Below are 18,390 nucleotides of genomic sequence, written 5' to 3' on the forward strand. Positions count from 1 at the left end.
GGATAATAAAGACCATTATAAACTTATGAACAAAAATAGATACAGAGGCAGAGCTGCCTCGAACAGACTGTCAAACTACAGCGGGAAAGCTGGGGAGGGTTGAGGGGTGGGAAGGGGGGGGAGGTAAGAGATCAACTGAAGGACTTGTATGCATGCATATAAGCATAACCAATGGACATAAGACACTGGGGGGTAGGGGAGGCCAGGGGATTGTTAAGGGCGGGAAAAAAAGGAGACATATGTAATACTCTTTGTAATGCTTTAAGCAATAAAACAATTTTAAAAAAAGCAGCAGCAGCAGTTTCGAGACATCTAAGAAGCAGAGTAAAGAGGGTCGTGGAGGGTCTTATAGGTGCCTTATGAGATTTCAGGTATGCCAATGGTCAGCAACAACATCAAGGCAGCTTGACTCACTGACCCACAATATCTTAGATATTTGTAAAGCACAGTGCAAGTAATTCCTTACTAATAAAAATTAAAGGACCAAACTTGATAAATTATTTTCTTTACAAATTAGAATGTATTGAATGCATAGGCCCATGCTTGGTATAGTGTAATATAGTTAAAGTCACTTACACTCATTTGCATGTTAGGATGCTTTATGGAGTAGAGTGACATCTGGTGTGGCAGGCACACCTGTGGAGGGTAGTATGTGTGATTGTCCTCCCTCATGTGTGTTCTGGTGAACTGATGATGAACCAAAGATGGTGCTGGTGATAGGGAGCCATCAGAACCATATAAGTAGGGAGTAATATCAATATTCCCTCATTCTTTCCCACCCAGAATCCCTGAGTTCATTTACAAATCAGTGCTCAATTTATGTGACCATAAGTTTTCTATAAAGATAATTTCTGGCTTTATTAAATTACTCCCTCTCCCCCTTTTTATTTTATCCTCAGTAGGAAGGAACCACTTACTGGTTGATCAATGTTTTCTTCTTTAACTACAGAGGATGTACAAATTCCAGCATAATTTGCGGCTGTGATTTCCTTATCCAATGCAGTGCTATGGAAGGCCATAAAAGTTTTCTTATTTTCAATGTAATTCCACTTTTGATTGGAAGTCCCATTGTTATAGGGCTTATATTTCTGGGGGGAAAAAAAGACAAAATCTGGAATCAAATGGAAGAGTTTATGATTTGGCTATGGCAGCCATAGTTTTCATTGCATAAATTCAGAAAGTACAGATAGTTACTCATTCTGCTATGTAGTTGTAACTACATATTTGATTATTACATACTACATATCTGATATTTGATTATTATAAACATCTATATATATAAAAGGCTAAGTGACCATCCGACCGGTTGCTATGATGCATACTGACCACTTGGGGGCAGACACTCAATGCAGGAGCTGCCGAGCTGCAGTGACTTGGCAGCTGTGGTGACTCGGCAGTGGTGGTTCTCAGATAATGCACCCCAGAACCAGAGAGGTGGGAAACCAATTCTGAAGTGCGTCACCTGAGAACAGCCCTCTCACAATCCGGGACCCCTCAGGGGATGTCGGAGAGCCAGTTTCGGCCCAATCCCTGCAGGCCAGGCTGAGGGACCCCGCCTGCTGGAGGGACCCTGATCACTTGGCAGATGCCCTTTGAACCATGGCATTGTCCCAGGTGCAGCTGGTGGGAAGGGACCGCAGGAGGTTGGCTCCAGGGTGTGTCCAGCTCTGCTGGCCACTTTCTAATTAATTTCCTTTCAATGTGCATGAATCTGTGCACTGGGGCACTAGTATATTTATAAATATGCATTCTTTAATTTATAAAAATAGGATCACAAAATATATACAATTTGATAACTGCATTAGGTTTGTTTTGTTTTTGTTTTTACTTAACAATATTCCAGGACTCTTTTTTTTTTTTTTTAACATTTTTTAAGGATATATATACTATTTGCTTTTAGGGATATTTTATTTTACCACTTTCTAAAAATTAAACATGTAGATTCTCAAGTTTTCCTTACTGTAAGCAAAAAAAGCAATAAAGAATTATACAGATAAATCCTTGTGTAAATCTAAAACTTCTTTAAAACAAACTTCTCAGGTAGAATTGTAAATAAAAGAACACAATCACTTTTAAATATTGAACTTTATCACAGCCAATAATTTCCGGAAAGGTTATTGTAGTTACAAGTCCACCAATAGTATAAGAAATGGCCTGTTTTCCTCACACTCTTGCCAAAACATCTTCAACTTAGTAAATGAAAAGTAATACCTTGCTGATATCTTAATTTACATTTCACTGGTCATCAAGGAGGATTTTTTAAAATGTGAATGCACTCAGCTTTATATGTAATGGAAATAGCATACTTGTTTAAATTATATAACTTGGTTCAAGCATAAGTAAAGAAATAAGTTGTTTCCATTTAAGAGAAATTAAACCAGATTAGTTCCAACTAAACATATGACACCTAGAGGAACTTTATAATGAATAACACTTACTTTATCAAGGAGAGATTGATAGTAAAGAGGAAAATAAATGAACCTTAGGAATGGATTTAATAGGTCAGATAACAGGGCATCCCTCAGAGGTATGAAAAATAAAGACTATATTTCAAGGAACAGGGAGGGGGGGCCTAGTAAGATTAACCTAACATGCCTCATTTTTATTTATTTACTTGAACTTTAATATTTTACCACAAACTGATTGCTTCAAGAAATAAAAATGAAACACCAGCAACAACAACAAAAAATCTTGAAAATCAATACAAATTATCTTGGTATCAAACTCATTTCTTATAAAATGGAAACCTTAAGGGAAACATCCATTTCTATAATTTTATGAAACTGATTAAGGGACTAAATTTGCATCTGCATGAGGTTTTTATCTTGCTGCCAAAGAGGCACCTGACAGGGAGGAATGTGATGCTATATATACTGTGTCTCCTAGAACAAATTTTAAGCCCATATTTATCATCAGGATAGAAGACTTAATTAAGCTTTGATATTTGTCCAGATTGCTTTGTCCCAACTTTGGATTCATCGCTATTAAAAACATGGGATAAAAGAAATGTTACTTGGAGACAATATATTCTGTTCACCAAAAAGAAGGTAAAGATTGTGGAGGATACAGAAAGTAAATTCAGAGCAGGGAGGCTCCTAAACTTTCTTCCCTCCTAACAAGAAAAACACACATAAACACATATTTATTTAGGAGTGTCTTTGATTATAAATAAGTAAATGAGGAAAACATACAAACATGAACAAAAACAACAAAAAAGACCTGCCCAGGTGTTTGCCCAAAATGTAAATGAAGCTAGACTTCTTTGGAGTCTCAAAAAATTGTTTGGCTGCTATAAATATTTGTAAAAAGCATGTTAAAAGTGTCATTAGAATTAACACTGTTGAGCTCACATCCTTCAGGAAGAGCCTTCTGACCATGTTCTTTCACTCTAGTTGCCAATGAACTTAAAACACATGGAGCATCTAGCAGCCACTCCACTGACTGTACCCACCACTGAGACTGCAAGCTATGTGAATGCTGCTGGGACAATTGCTCGTGCTTGCCATTGGAATTGATTTAAGTAGAAAGCATAGCTCCTGACATACAGCAAGCCCACAACCACCATCTGTTGGATAAAACTAAATTAAGAGCTACATGAACATGTTCAATTTGAAATCTAAGCAGACGGTTGTAAATATTTTAGCAATAGCATTCAAGATAGAATTCTGTGACATCCAATTTCTTTCTCCACACCAAGGACGCATGGAGCTTTACTTGTATTTAACTAAATAAAGGGCCATGATTACTCTTTAGTATATATATATATCTTACCTGAACAATAACTGGATAGCTGCAGACTTCATTCCCCGTCTTGGTCATAGACACAGCCAGCACAAGCTCTGGGTTCCTCACCAGGTGAAAGGTCCTTGGGAAAACAGGATTAGGCACATTACACAGCAGCATGACCAGCTTAGAGCTCCCTCTGTGCCACTTATTGGTGTGTTACTTCTTGTCTCCATAATGGATGTGCATCCTCTAAGTGTTTCTCCCATTTTACTAGTACAGCAGGCACGATGTTAAGGGTTCTCACAGAGAGTGCTGGAAGAGCACTGCAGGAAGAAGGGGCTCCTCTTTCTGGCTGTGTATGGCGTCCCTAATTGAGAGTGGGATATCCAGTGATGCTCTTCCCCAACCAGGTGCCCAGAATGCGTGGTCCCTCGGCACCTTCCCAGCCCTGACCTGGCCTTATGATCGCCTGCTTGAGGCTCTCCTGACACAGATCCTGCACGCTCCAGGCCTTCTGCCACGCCAGCACCCTCACTCCCTTTACATGCCCATGTGCCCAGCAACCAGTTACACCCCCATTTATATTCCAGAGGGCTGCTTGCTGCTTGCCCTGCAGCCAAAGACAAAGTCTGGCCAGGCAAACCAGCACCTTTCTTTGCCAGCCAGTGGGCTGCAACCATACCTTTCGAATGGGTTTTGAACTCTAGCCTTGGGGAGGGGCCCAAGTCCAAGTCTGTCCTTTCTTGCATACTCTCCCTCAGCCTTACAGTATCATATAGAATGTATGTTTGTTTAAATATCCAATAATTACTCTGTTATCATTGTTTAATAATCAATTATGTTAAACTTCTCCTGTTTAAATCACTGTACGGTTTCTGCCTCCAGATTGTACCCAGACTGCTATTCTCTCCTCCCCCATTTAGTTGCTATGGGAGGCAGTGTATCAGAGTGGGAGCCACAGTGCCTAAGTTTGAGTCCTGGGTCCACCTGTCAGTAGCTCCACAGCTCTGCCTAACAACTCTGCCTCAGTATGCTCATCAGTAAAATGGGGTAATACCTCATCAGATGATTATGGGAATTAAATGAGTTAATGCATATGAAATGCAATGAATATTGTCTGTTGCATAGTACTCGTATTAGTGACTCTTACTAATGGTTGTGATTTTTTTTTATAGATTTCCCTCAATTATTTTTTTCTAAAGGAGCTTTCCCTAAAAGTCCAAGGTATGTGGTGAATATTTTTATGTGATCTTATTGGAACTAACATAAGGCCACCCTCGAGTGGAAAACAAAATGAAAATTATTGAGCTAAAACCTTCAAATTCTTTTCCTTGCATCACTTAAAAGCAAAAGTAAACCGAACATTTTAGGCTCTTGTCTGTATGGAAAGAGCCAATTCTTTCCCTCTGTCAACATAGTTACATTATAGATCAATAGTGGCATTTCTGCTGTGGAAAATACAACTCCTCCTGAACATAAAATTTAATGATGTGGGAGTAGAGAAGGGATCTATTATAAAAGTAATATATTTTTCCTTTCAAGACTGAAAAAATTCCAGGTCTCTAATTTAAATCTCTGAACATAGGACAATATATCCTCATTGTAAAAATATACAAAATATTGAAGACTATAGTAAAATTATAACACAATTTTAAACATTACTCTGACTTCTACAAGATAATCACTATTAATCTTACAATGTGTTTCCTCCTTCTATTATTAGTTAATGAAGTATCATTTTAAATCCAAAGTGGATATTCAATTTTATCAAATACCTTCTTAGCTTTTATGAAGATGGTGTACATGGCAAGGGAACTGATATTCTATATTGCTCATCTCTGCAGCCTCAGCATGTTGCGGACTTTGCACCTTGCATTCTTATTGGCATTCAATAGTATGTGAATGAATGAATGAATGAATGAGCATATATTTCTGCAGCAACCTATTGAGATGCCAATATTAGTTACCTAGCTATCTCTGTGTTTTGCTGACTAGAATGACTAGAATAGATATAGCAACTTCCCCAGGCTTCAGTGCCCTGCTCAGCCATCATAGAGTTGGTTTTTCTTTTTCCTTTTGAACAATGCAGCTAACTGGTGCTTGCCCACAGCAGGAATGCTTATATTCTGCAGGAAGCCTGAGCTTGTAGAGCTCTACACAAAACCCCCTGCATGCCAAAGAGCAAGGTGAGAAATCACTCTGTGTCCCAGCAATACCCAGCACAATACCACTGTCTCTTTCATTAACCCATGCTATGAACACATACAAGTCACTTCATCTCCTTGAGCCTCAGTTTACCTAGACTAGTGACTAAGACTAGAAGGTTTTAAAGATTGCTTTGAGCTCCAAATTCCATGATGCTGAATATCCCCCTCTATAACCTTGAGTGCTGTTGAGGGAATTTTCATCCCTGAGGATTTCTTCATATTTTTTCATATTTCCCTTTAGAGACCAAATGATTAACTTGGATTGCGCCAGAGAAAATGGGAGGAAGATGCCAGATTATCTCAAAAGTTGATCTGGACCTTCTTCTGTGGGGCTGAAAACCAAGCAACTGAGACGCTAGCAATTTCCTGTGCCTTTCAGGGTCCCCTTGCTCACTTCTTGCCCTTCCAGCCGAGACGATGTGTTATCCCATCAAGGCCTGAATGAAAGGACTAAAAGTAGACAATTCTTGGCACAGGGATGCCCCTTAGTACCTTCCACAATGTTGGCAGTGAGATACGCTGCCCCCACCCTATTATTCCAAATACTGAAAGGGCAGTTGCCTCCCTAACCGTAAACGTATTGCCTGGGCAAAATAAGGAGGATTAAAAGACTGGTTCACATAAATGAATTTTCTATAGGTTCTGCTACACAGTGCAATCAAGGTTCTCCAGGCCTTACCAGTTAATCAGAACCGATGAATTTCAATACCCAATTAGGCGGGGGGGAAAAACCCAAACACACACAGCAAGATGCCAAGGGGAAATGTGAAAGGAAGAATTACTGTCACTAGGCAGACACACTTCTGCCACAGGACATATATTCCTCTAAATCGTGCCCACAATTAATCATCCAGACTTCTGTGAAACCTCTGTCCAAATGTTTGTGGAGTCTCCAGATGGTGGCCAATGTGCTCATGAGCAAATCCTGTTTCACTGCCCCTCCCCCTCACGGCTCCATCTCTTCTCTCAGACTCTGGAGTTTCCCACCAGAGATCAATCAATACCACCATTTCCCACCAATGGTCCCTCTCTTGTACGGCTTGACATGGGGAGGCCTCGAGAAGGCCAAGTTGTAGAGTGTTTTGGAAAGTGGAAGGACATCGGAAGAGGCTGTTCTCTTTCATGTTACATGTGGTTACATTTTCCAAAGGGGTGCTGATCATAGTCCAGTGTTTCAGAGTTTTAGGCAAACTTCTCTTTTATTTTCACTTAAATAGCCATGCCCTCCTCCTGCTTTCTCTACTGCAATGAAGATGAAAAGTGAAACCAGTGCCAGACACTCAGGAGGACCCAGAAACTGTCCTCTCTTCCAATGAACAAGTGTTCCTGAGTTAAACTCATCATGCTTGGCTTTCTCCTCTCTTGGGTCACATTTCCCATATGTGTTCACCCCAGTTCATCAGCCATGCTTGAATTCCAACTGAGGCTCAAGCAGGACCTGTACTATTAACACAGACAGGCAAGGCAGTAAGGTGCTAAATTCTAGAAATGTAGAGATGGGGCAGTACCAGCTCTGTAGGGGCAGGGATATTTATCTGTTTTGTTCTTAAACCTAAAACACTGCCTGTGAAAAATTCTTTATAGCTGAATGAATGCATTCTGGTTCCATAAAGCCAGCCATTCACAGGGACAAAAACCTGCTTCCTAGCTTCCCATTGCAAAGACAGCTTAGCTAGGCTAGGATGAATGGGGCCAAGGAAAACACTCACCAGGTCCATCTACATGTTGGCTTTTCAGCTTTCTGTAAAACAAGCCCAGCAAGTCTCCCTTGCTGGCAGTTTTGCTCATCTCAGACAGTGAGCAGATTAAGGCTAGCTCCTTTGCGGCACATGCTGGGCCCTCTGCTGCCCCCTGCTGAAGTTTATGCAATCTCTGTCAAAGCAGCAATTCCTAAACCTTTTGCATCACACACCTTTTGAGAATCCAATGAAAATCACAGCTCCTTTCCAGAAAAAAACAACTGTATTGCACAAATACACAAACACAAATTTTATATGGCATTTCAAAAGACTGAAGAGGCCCCTGGAGACCCACCATATAACACTAATGGTAGAGCCTGAAGCAAACCAATCTAAAAACCAAGGAGTTCTTTTCTTTCTTGTTAAGGAAATGTTCAAACATGCACAAAAAAACCAGAGAGAAATGTTGAAGAAACCACCATGGATTCAACAGTGAGCAATATTCTGCCATTCTTGTTTCATCCATTCCCCTCCCAACTTTAAACATTTTTGCTTTTGCTGGAATATTTTAAAGTAAATCTGAGATAGCTCTTAATTTTACCTGTAATACAACAATATATATTCCAGTGATCAGGGTTTTCTTTTTTTTTTATCATAACCCTTATAACACCCAATAAAATTAATAATACTTCCTTCATATTATCGGGCACCCAGACTGCTTTGAATTTCCTCTGATTATCTCAGCAATAACTGTCTGACAGTGTTTGGCTTGAATCTGGATCCAAACAAGGGCCCCCCATCAGATTGGCTTAATATATTTGAATAGGTAAGAATTAGTTTTCACTGTGAGTGGAAGTCATATCAGTTGACTATTTGATGGAAGGACGGGAGGGAAGGCATGTATATGGGGAGGTGCAGGAGATTGAGTTATGAAAAGCAAATTTTAAAAAATGATGTCTTTTTGGAAGTCTTACTTTATTCCTTCAAATCATAAAAATAAAATTAGGTAAGAGTCCAGTTTTCTCTTGACCTCAAAGGCCAGTTAAAGCTATGAACCCAGTAGGTCAGATTTCATGTTTCTTCTCTGAATCAATAGCAAATAAGTTGTGTGTAGACTACTGAGCATTTACATTGGCTCTCGCTCTCTTTCTCTTCCGGGAGTAGGATAAAAATGTATTGGCTATGTTAAATAGAAAATCCAAAGCCCTCAAATATACATGAGCCTGCTCTGTGGGGACCAGGCAAGTCTCCCACTCACTTGTTGATATATTAACCCCCAAATATAATGCGTTCACCTGCTGCCTTCCTTGTGCATCCAGCGCTGATGACCATCATTGGCTTTTTTCTCCACCAAAACCACCTCCATGCCTGAATGCAGGTCTGGACCTCGCACCCCCAGGACTAGCTGAGGAGCCGCATGACTTATGATTTGCCCATCTCTGTATTCAAACTGCTGGTGGCAGAGCTTCTGCAATTTACTCCGCTTTGGAGAATGGCTGAGATAAAAAAAAAAAAATCCCATTATGTGCAGAGAAATACCCCGTGCCCTTGATGTGCTGGAGATGGCAAGTTCTGTCAGCAGGAGACCCGCTGTGAACCAAATTCACTTATAATGGTGAGCCATCACCCTTGGGACAGCAGCAATGCTATTTGCACTACCACACACTGATGTACGAAGTAGAATTCTGAGTTTATTTAGTAACAGAAATAAATGTTTATCTGAGAGAATATGAGAAACTCATCAGCAAAGAAAAAAGACATTCAGTTGAAGAGATAATTTAGTTAAAGTGGAAAAAGAAGTTAGAAAAAAGAAGGCATGTAAAATCAAAACAGAGAAAAATAAAGGAGTTCTGTTTAAACCATGAGTGTTTCTATCCTCTATCTAGACTGCTGGCAAATAGAACATTATTCTCCTAGTTTTTCAATTTTCCCTAACAACTCATACTCATAACAACTCAATATAATATAAAATAATAATATGTGAATAAGTTAATTTAAAGGAATCTCTTACTAAGGCTCTTAAGGGATTAAGTAAGCTTATTAAGCATACTAAATATCACAATGCATTGGCAATTAAATTAATTTATAAACATTTATTAAGACTAGTAGATGTTTATATTAATAGACTAATATAAACATTTATTAGTGTATAGTGCATAGACTAATGCTAAATGTTTAAGTGCCAAAACTATTTAATACATATAAGCTGCTATAATGTTAAGTAAATGTCTAAAGATGATAGGTTGCTGTCATTTCACTGGGCACTGACCAGAAAATAATAAAATTTAAAAAGAAGAAATTGCATTTTACTAATTTCTTAAAGACATCAGGGCATCTTATATGTTAATGCATAAGTTTATTCACACATTTATTCAACAAATATACAAGCTCTGTGCTAACTTCTCAGGAGGCAAAGATGGATAAGCTTTAACAGAAAAGACACACCAGTGAAAATAAATTATATTATTTAGCTAAAGTGTGAAAGACCTTCCCGTCAATACTCGCAAATACTTCAGTCAAAAACATAAGAAAGACAAAAATGTATATGTTGATGTAAATAGCAGCTAACAATAATGCAAATCCTTAGGAATATTCTTGCCCCAAAGTGAGAAAATCTAAGATCAGCTAGAAATCTGTATAACGAATCCATTGGAACTTTTTACCTGTATTTTCTCTGTGGTTCCACATTTTCTAAGAGATCTTCCTGCATCTTCTTTGGAAAACTGTCGCTCTCATCAGAGATATGAGAAGGTTCCTGCCAGGCATACTTGAGAGGCGTGTGACGAGCCTTCATTCGGAGATGGGCTTTTGCATGTGAATCTCTATTGAGGTTCATAAACAAACACAAGTCTAAGAATTCGGATTCATACTACCAGAATTTTCTCTGAGGTGTATTCTGATCGCATCCTGAAGGATACTGACAGATCGTAAATCATATTTCCATAGTGATGCCTAACATTGCAAATCCATATCCTACTAATACATAATTTAGATCTTTTAATATAAAATTGCAAATAACATTCCATTATCACATAATAAACAGCATTCATCTTTGTTAAGTTTACTCAGAAAAAAAATAGAGCATATATTATGTTTCAAAAATTATAAGATTAAGACTATTTAGTAGTTTAAGAAATTCCTAACAGACATGTACGGAGAATCCTTGTACCCGTTCCATAAGTGGGTCATATTTCTGTCTGGAACAGTACAGCTAGATTGTTGGGTTTCATAAAGTTTATTCATTAGACAACGTTAACGGAATCTTAATTAACTTAACTTTTCCACTCAATAGAGGAATCTAGGGAGACTCACATAGTCTTGGCACTAATAGTGCCAGCTTCTGAAAGAGAAAAATGTACTAAAACACCCAGAGTAAATAGGCATCATTGGAGTAACTGTGCCCGCCTTCTCGCTTCTTAAGAAGATGAGCACGGAAGCATAGCCACCACACAGATCTGTACATATCCAGTTCCATGCCACACTGTTCAGGGCACTTTTGCACTCTGTGGAATCACGACACAGCATGAGAACTGCTCATCCGAAAGCAGGATAAATATATAGGCAAAGCAGCAAGCATATTTCAGCACTGTAAATATGCGCATGTGAAAATCAAGCTCTCTGGGATAGGCTGTGACCACCAAGGTCTGGTGGTACTTTGATGTAACTGTAAACAATATCAAATTGCCAAAATCTTCAAGGACAACTCCTGTGTCGGCAGAGCAGACCAGACACTTTTCCAGTGTAACAAAAGTATGACATGTGGATATGAAATTGGTGAGTAATCACGACCTTATTCAGAACTGCAGCACAAGCTGCTTCTCAAATGAAAACTCTCAGTAACTGTTAAAAAACAACAGTGCCATCTTGTGTTGAAAATTAAAAAACACACAACAGCTTTCCCACAAACTCCATTTCTTTGAGGAAAAGAGGGAGGAAGAGGTCATTTTAGTTTTAACACATTTAGTAGTGTGTAAACAATATTCTTCCTCCAAACCCAGATGTTTTGTTTTTAACTTGGAATTTACCTACTAGTATATGCTCTTGGGTTTCCAGACAAATGAAATAGAATCAAGTCAATTTTAAAAACGGTCATTTAAAAATCCATCCGGCTTTATTAATTCATTCGTTTATCCATTCATTCATAAAGCTAATTATTCATTATTAGTTATTCATATCTTTCACTAATATTTATTGAACATTTACTATATGATAGCTGCCGAGTTCTAAGTGTCGGAATATAGTGATAAACAAAACATAATTTATCAGAGTTCATGGAGCTTACATTCTAGTGGAGAGCAGAGAGATAAGAAAATGAATAAATAAACAAAATAAGTGCCAAAGTGGAATAAAACAGAATACTGTGATACAAATTGGTTGGGGCGGGGTCTAGTTTAGGAATGGACTCAGAGAGGGCTCCTCTGAGAGATGATGTTTGAGTTGAGACCTGGACAATGGGGAGGAGTCAGCCACGTGAGGATGTGGAGGGAGAGCATTCCGAGCAGAGAAAAGAACAAATGGAATGTCTCTGAAGCAAGAATATGTTTGTCTCATTTGAGGAACAGAGCCACTGGTGTGACAGGCATGCAGCGAGTAAGGGGAAAGGTGGTATGGGAGGAAGCTTACCAGGAGGGCAGGGCCTGCCTGCAGTGCAGTGAGGAAAAGGGAAGGTGCCCCCACTGCTCCCCCTCCCCCCCCACTGCCACCAACCCAGTGCCAGGCTCTGAAAGCCTTTTCTTCCATAAGGCATCACAGCAGAGATCAGTGCTCCCAAAGTTTCTATTTCACTGTGCTTCTTACCATTTTTACCAGAAGTCTTTACATAGAACCCATCTATCAAAAGGGTTCCTTCCATATTTATGGCCTAGTCTATTGCTTTATGGATGTCCCTTCTTGAGCCATACTACTTCCCAAATAAGTGAAAACTGCCAACCAAACATATCTAAGAAAGTCTAGGGAAATCTTACAGTGACTTTCTAACGTAAGATGATTTAAAATCAACTCATTGAAAAAAGTTCAAAGAACCAATGAAAGTTAGTCTGGAAAAAAGATAACCCGGTGGGCTAATGATGGGGAGCTTTGAATATTTTGAGGACTTTTAAGTAGAAGAGGAATAGGGCATTGCATGGAGATACAGAAGAAATCATAGGATAGAGATAATTTAATTCATTATTTCAGCATTAAAATGGGCTGCCTTGTGAAATAGTGATCTTCCTGTTATTAGGAGTATTCAAGAAGACACTGTATCAAAAGGGCCTGCCTGGACTGTGCAAGAGACTCCTGGATTATGTTTTGAGTGGACTCCATCACTTGTACCTCAAGGACTCCAAGCCTGATGAAATCTATGAATCAGAACACTGTCAGTGTTTGTTCTCAAAGATGTTCTTTTTCTTAGTTTCTCTATTTTTTTTCCAAGTGCAGTCTAATAACTCAGAGGCCAGATGATACATCTTTTAGAAGAAGAATGAAAGGGGCTTTGGGAAGGTTTGTGGTCAGTTTCCAAACCATTGAGTAAGATGACATGTAGGTCAAATCATTCTCTCTGACAAAGGCTTTCTGGTGTCTCTGTTGGTATAGGACATTGGACCAGATGACTCACTCATCAAAATCTGAAGTTTGAACCCTAAAGTAAAAGTTTATCCTATCTAATAAAAGAGAAACATGGTAATTGGTGTACGACCGCTACCCTTCCCATTGGCTAATCAGCAAGATATGCAAATTAACTGCCAGCCAAGATGGCGGCCAGCAGCCAGGCAGCTTGAAACTAACATGAGGCTTGCTTGCTTCAGTGACGGAGGAAACCAACGTTCCCCACCTGCCTTGCCGGCCTCTGAGCCTGCAGTTTAAAAAACATTGTAACAAATATAGAAGCTAAACAAAACCCCAGAAACCTGCTTTCAGCGAGCCGGGATCTTAGAGCTGGAATTGATACAGAGTTTTGATTATAGAACCTAAACAAACCAGATACCTGCTTTCAGCAGCAGATGCCTAAGAGCTGGAGCCTCAGAGCTAAAGCTGGCCCAGAATAAAAAAAGAAAAAAGAAAAAAAGGAGCAGTTGGGAGCTTCAGTCCCAGCCTGAAAACAGCCCTCAGCCCCTCACCCAGACTGGCCAGGCACCCCAGTGGGGACCCCCACCCTGAAGGGTGTGTGACCAGCTGCAAACAGCCATCATCCCCTCACCCAGGCTGGCCAGGCACCCCAGTGGGGACACCCACCCTGATCCAGGACACCCTTCAGGGCAAACCAGCCGGCCCCCACACGTGCACCAGGCCTTTATCCTATATAGTAAAAGGGTAATATGCCTCCCAGCACCGGGATCAGCGGAGCCGCGAGGCCTCCCGGCACCGGGATCAGCGTGACAGAGGGCAGCGCCCAAACCCCCTGATCGCCCTGCAGCTCTGTGTGTGACAGGGGGCAGGCCCACAACCTCCTTATCTGCCCTGCTTTGTTCCTGACAGGGGAAGGCGCCCCAACCCCCTGATCGGCCCTGCTCTGTGCCTGATAGGGGGGAGCTCCCCAACCCCCTGATCGCCCTGCGGCTCTGTGTGTGACAGGGTGTGGCGCCCTAACCCCCCTGCCCCACGGGCCCTGCTCTGTGTGTGATGGGGTAGAGCCATTACCTCCCCATTGGCCCTGCCCTGAGTGTGACAGTGGCGGCACCCCAACCCTCTGATCGGCCCTGCTCTGTGGGTGATAGAGGGCGGCTCCCCAACCCCCTGATCCGCCCTACTCTGTGAGTGACAGGGGGGAGCTCCTCAGCCCCCTGATGGGCCCTGCTCTGTGTGTGACAGGGGGGAGCTCCCCAACCCCCTGATTGGCCCTGCTCTGTGCGTGACAGGGGGTGGCGCCACAACCTCCCCATCGACCCTGCCTTGAGTGTGACAGGGGGTGGTGCCCCAACCCCCCAATCGGCCCTACCCTAAGCGTGACTGAGGGTGGCATCACAACCTCCCAATCCGCCCTGCTCTGTGCATGACAGGGGGCGGTGCCCCAACTCCCCAATCAGCCCTGCTCTGAGCCCGACCAGGGGCTGCACCTAGGGATTGGGCCTGCCCTCTGCCACCCGGGAGCAGGCCTAAGCCAGCAGGTCGTTATCTCCCGAGGGGTCCCAGACTGCAAGAGGGCACAGGCCGGACTGAGGGACCCCCCCCCCCCCAGTGCACAAATTTTTGTGCACCGGGCCTCTAGTATTCTTATAATTAAGGACAGAAACAGTCTTTTTAGACAGTTTATAACAATTAATTTTCACAGTTACTGCAATGGCAATAGATCAACTCTTTGTGGTTTTATGATTTGAAAACTCAATCATTTATTTATTCAATAATGATTAAAGTCAGTTTACCCTGCTCTTCACAAAAGACAGAGATTTTGCCCTAGAGGAATTCCCCGGTTGGTGGTTGTATGGTAAAGGTGTGTGTGTGTGTGTGTGTGTGTGTGTGTGTGTGTGTGTGTGTGTGTGTTAATCTTGCTATCTATGATCATTGCTATAACTTATTTCAATGATGAAAAATTATTCCATGGATGAAGACAGGGCAAGTCAAGACACTGCAGGTGGAGAGAAAGGAATGTGGCTCAGAGCATGCCACGTTCAGGTGACAGCTTGTAGCTGCTGAGCTGGAGGGTGGAGTTCATAGGCAGGAAGAAAAAAAGGTAGAGTGAGGCGGGCATGGGAATGCCAAGGATGGTCAATGAGAGGCCTGGACCAGGGTCTGAAGGGCTCAGGATTCCAGACTAAATATTTTTTCTGTCTGCACAGGTAGCCATTAAAGAATTGTACAAAAAGGATTGTGTTTTAGAAAGATCATTGTCCACAGATAGAACTTCAGGTGAATTGAAAGGAGATGATTGTGGAGATGAGTCCCATCAGAAAGCCATTTCAGAGTCCAGGATGGTAGCTGTACATTAACATGCACCCAACTTGAAGCTACATTAAGCATAGCTGAGGTCCACATTTATGGAAACAAAACATGATGGATTCTTCAAATAAATGTCTGCGATTCTAATATTCTAGCCTTTAAAAAATAGTAGCATTATGCCAAAATGACTGAAAGTAGATCATTGTAGAACAGTGGAGCTGCCAGGAAACCGATTCCATATGAGCTCTTCACCTGACACCCATTTCACACACTTGGCATGGGCTCCCTACTGGGCTCTGTGCTGTTACCAGGCTAATGAGCTGAGTTCAAATACTAAGCAGGCAGCTTTTCTGGCCACACTGATCACTTACAGAGTTTTACTGAGAGCACTTTCCGTTGTTAAAGCATTTTTTTGCATGTGCTCTTCCTCTGGCTCTATAATTTGCTTCTCTTCTCCAGAAGTTGCTACGGGCTTACACACAGCAAGCTTGGCTCCAGACACAATGTCACCTTGGACTTCTAAAACAAGAGCTGAGCAGAAATGCACACATAGCAAGGACAGGTTAGTTCTAATTGCAGAGAACTGGGAATTTGAAAGCACATGCTAAAATACAAATGCAGAAAATGTCCAGCTATTCGGTATAAAGACATCCTAAGAGTAACTGATAATTGCGTTTTAAACGAATACATTGGATTTCACTCAATTTAATTTGTAGATTCTTCCCTCTAAAGATATTCTTAGTCAAAAATATTAACACTAAGTTTTTCCAAAAACAATGAAGTTGTACGTTCTATTTAAATGGACTACATTATCATATATATGTCTCTAAATCATTCTGTAGAGACCCAAACTCTTTAGTGAATGTCCCCAAGGCTTTGAAACACACATGCAAAGCTTACTGTACAGTGTTCAAAATATGCAAGAAGGTAATGTTTTTAATTATATTAATAATTTCCCCTTCTTGCCATTCTATATATAGAACCTTTGTCCTGGTGCCTGAGGCAGCCTTAATGAATGAGGAAGACCATGAGGAGATGAGAAATGCTACAAGAGGACAAGGATTGTTTCGACTTTCAAGCAGAGTATAAGTCAATGGCTGTGAAAGTCAGGATGAACTGTCTTGATTTAAGATCTTTCCAAAGGCCTTCAGCTCCCATTTAGCATATCAAAGGTTTGACCTTTCTCAAGGTTGACCTGAAAAAACAAACAACTGTTTCTGGGCCTGAGGGGAGAAGAGTAAGAAGAGGAGGAAGGCAGAAACCCAGCATGGGGGATCATGTTCCCCTACAGGCTTCACTTCAAGCATCTGAGCTTCACCAAGGAAGTCCTGTGCACACTGCTCATTTTAGGACACTGTAGCAGTTACCCTTGAAGCAGCCTTCAACAAGCCATTTAAATATGAATGTGGAAATGGTTTCTGGGAGGTGCAGCTGTACCCCAGGATTTGCTGACAACCCTACTGGGTGCTTTCCAGAAGAGGTTGCCCAATGAAGGTCAAGGGGTCTTGTAGCAAAGACTTGCAGAGATGACTATCCAGCAACCAGGCTTCCAAGGGCCAGGGGAACCCGAGAAGGGGCTAGGCAGGCAGGAAGCAGCACCCACCCAAAGCATTGTCTAAGCCAAAAGAATGGGACACCATCACCCAGCCATGGGCTTTAGTCAGCAGGGCCCAGAGAGCAAGAGGATCTGCACCCAAATTCTTTCTTCCATCCTAGAGAGGAACTAAAGTGAGACTGGAACTTGCTAAATCTGAAAGTCCCATTCCCGCCCTGAAGGGACTGTTTAATGTATGGGATAAAATTTAAATCTGACTGAAGAGTTGTCTTGTCCTTGATAGGGGTGCGTGAGGCTCACAAAGAAGACCAGTGTGTTAAAGACAAAATAAATTATGTTCTCTTTGCACAACCAAAGTGTAGTGTAAATGAAAATATACAGCTCTGTTAAATACAAAAATTAGTCTAAAGTGTTAAACAGCAAGATGCAGGCATGAAATACACGCTAGTTAAGCAAACTAATTTTTTCTTTTAAAAAAGCACTATCATCAAGTACTTACTTTGGCTGTATACGTTAAGGTAAATAACTCCAGTGCTTACCCTCTGTCTTACGTGTATGGCAGAAGGCTTGAATTTTAGAAATGTCCGATGCTAAATTCCTCAGGAAGAGTTGCTTCTTTTGATGAGCAATGGATAGGTCAGGACTGATCCAATGTTCCCCACATGAAACGTATACCTATTGAAGCAATGAGCCTCTGATCCTAAATGCAACTGCTCACAGCAGCATTATGTGCAGTAGGCAAGACTGAAAACAATCAAGATTTCCTATAATAGGTGAGTAGTTAAATTGTGGCATCATGGAATAATACTCAGCAATGAAAAAGGCACACACTATTGATAAGGGCAACAACTTTGATGAATCTCAAGTTTTGTACTTCATGCTATCTTTGCAACTTCTTGTGAGTCTATAATTATTTCAAAATAAAAAGTGTTTTAAAATAATTTTGAAAAGAAGGAGAAAAGTAGAGAAGGGAGGCAGGGAGGAAGGAGAGCAGGAGGGAAGGAGGAAAGGAGAGAAGGAGGGGTAGGTAGGTGTAAATCAGGGCTTTGCAAAAAAATATGACTGAGACCCAAATCTTGTCTGCTGCCTGTTTTTAAATAAAGTTGTATTGGAACACAGCTATGCCTGTTCATTTACATGCTGCCTGTGGCTGCATTTGTGCTATAATGGCAGAGTTTCGATAGAGACCATGCAGTCTGTAATACATACCATCTGACCCTTTACAGAAAAAGTTTGATGATCACTGATGTAAATGAACTTGCAGTATATGCACCAAAATGTTAATGGGGATATTTCTAGATACTAGATTATGAATGATACTTTTTCATTTTGCTTATATGTATTTCATAAATGGCCTTACATAAATACA

At 41.0% G+C, this 18,390-nt stretch overlaps 1 protein-coding gene across 1 annotated transcript in view; it reads right to left on the reverse strand.

Annotated features, from left to right (window-relative positions):
* Positions 1 to 18,390, reverse strand: part of LOC118663601 (doublecortin domain-containing protein 1-like) — a 73,820-nt gene that overhangs the window by 36,406 nt on the left and 19,024 nt on the right. Inside the window, exons 5-10 of the mRNA XM_036323398.1 lie at positions 17,561 to 17,696; positions 15,838 to 15,997; positions 10,276 to 10,434; positions 8,908 to 9,108; positions 3,772 to 3,865; positions 918 to 1,088 (exon numbers count right to left, since the gene is read on the reverse strand). Coding sequence (XP_036179291.1) covers positions 918 to 1,088; positions 3,772 to 3,865; positions 8,908 to 9,108; positions 10,276 to 10,434; positions 15,838 to 15,997; positions 17,561 to 17,696 — 921 coding nt within the window. The remainder of the gene's footprint in view (positions 1 to 917; positions 1,089 to 3,771; positions 3,866 to 8,907; positions 9,109 to 10,275; positions 10,435 to 15,837; positions 15,998 to 17,560; positions 17,697 to 18,390) is intronic.

This window comes from Myotis myotis, unplaced genomic scaffold (assembly GCF_014108235.1).
Source record: "Myotis myotis isolate mMyoMyo1 unplaced genomic scaffold, mMyoMyo1.p scaffold_m19_p_10, whole genome shotgun sequence".
Classification (NCBI taxonomy): domain Eukaryota; kingdom Metazoa; phylum Chordata; class Mammalia; order Chiroptera; family Vespertilionidae; genus Myotis; species Myotis myotis.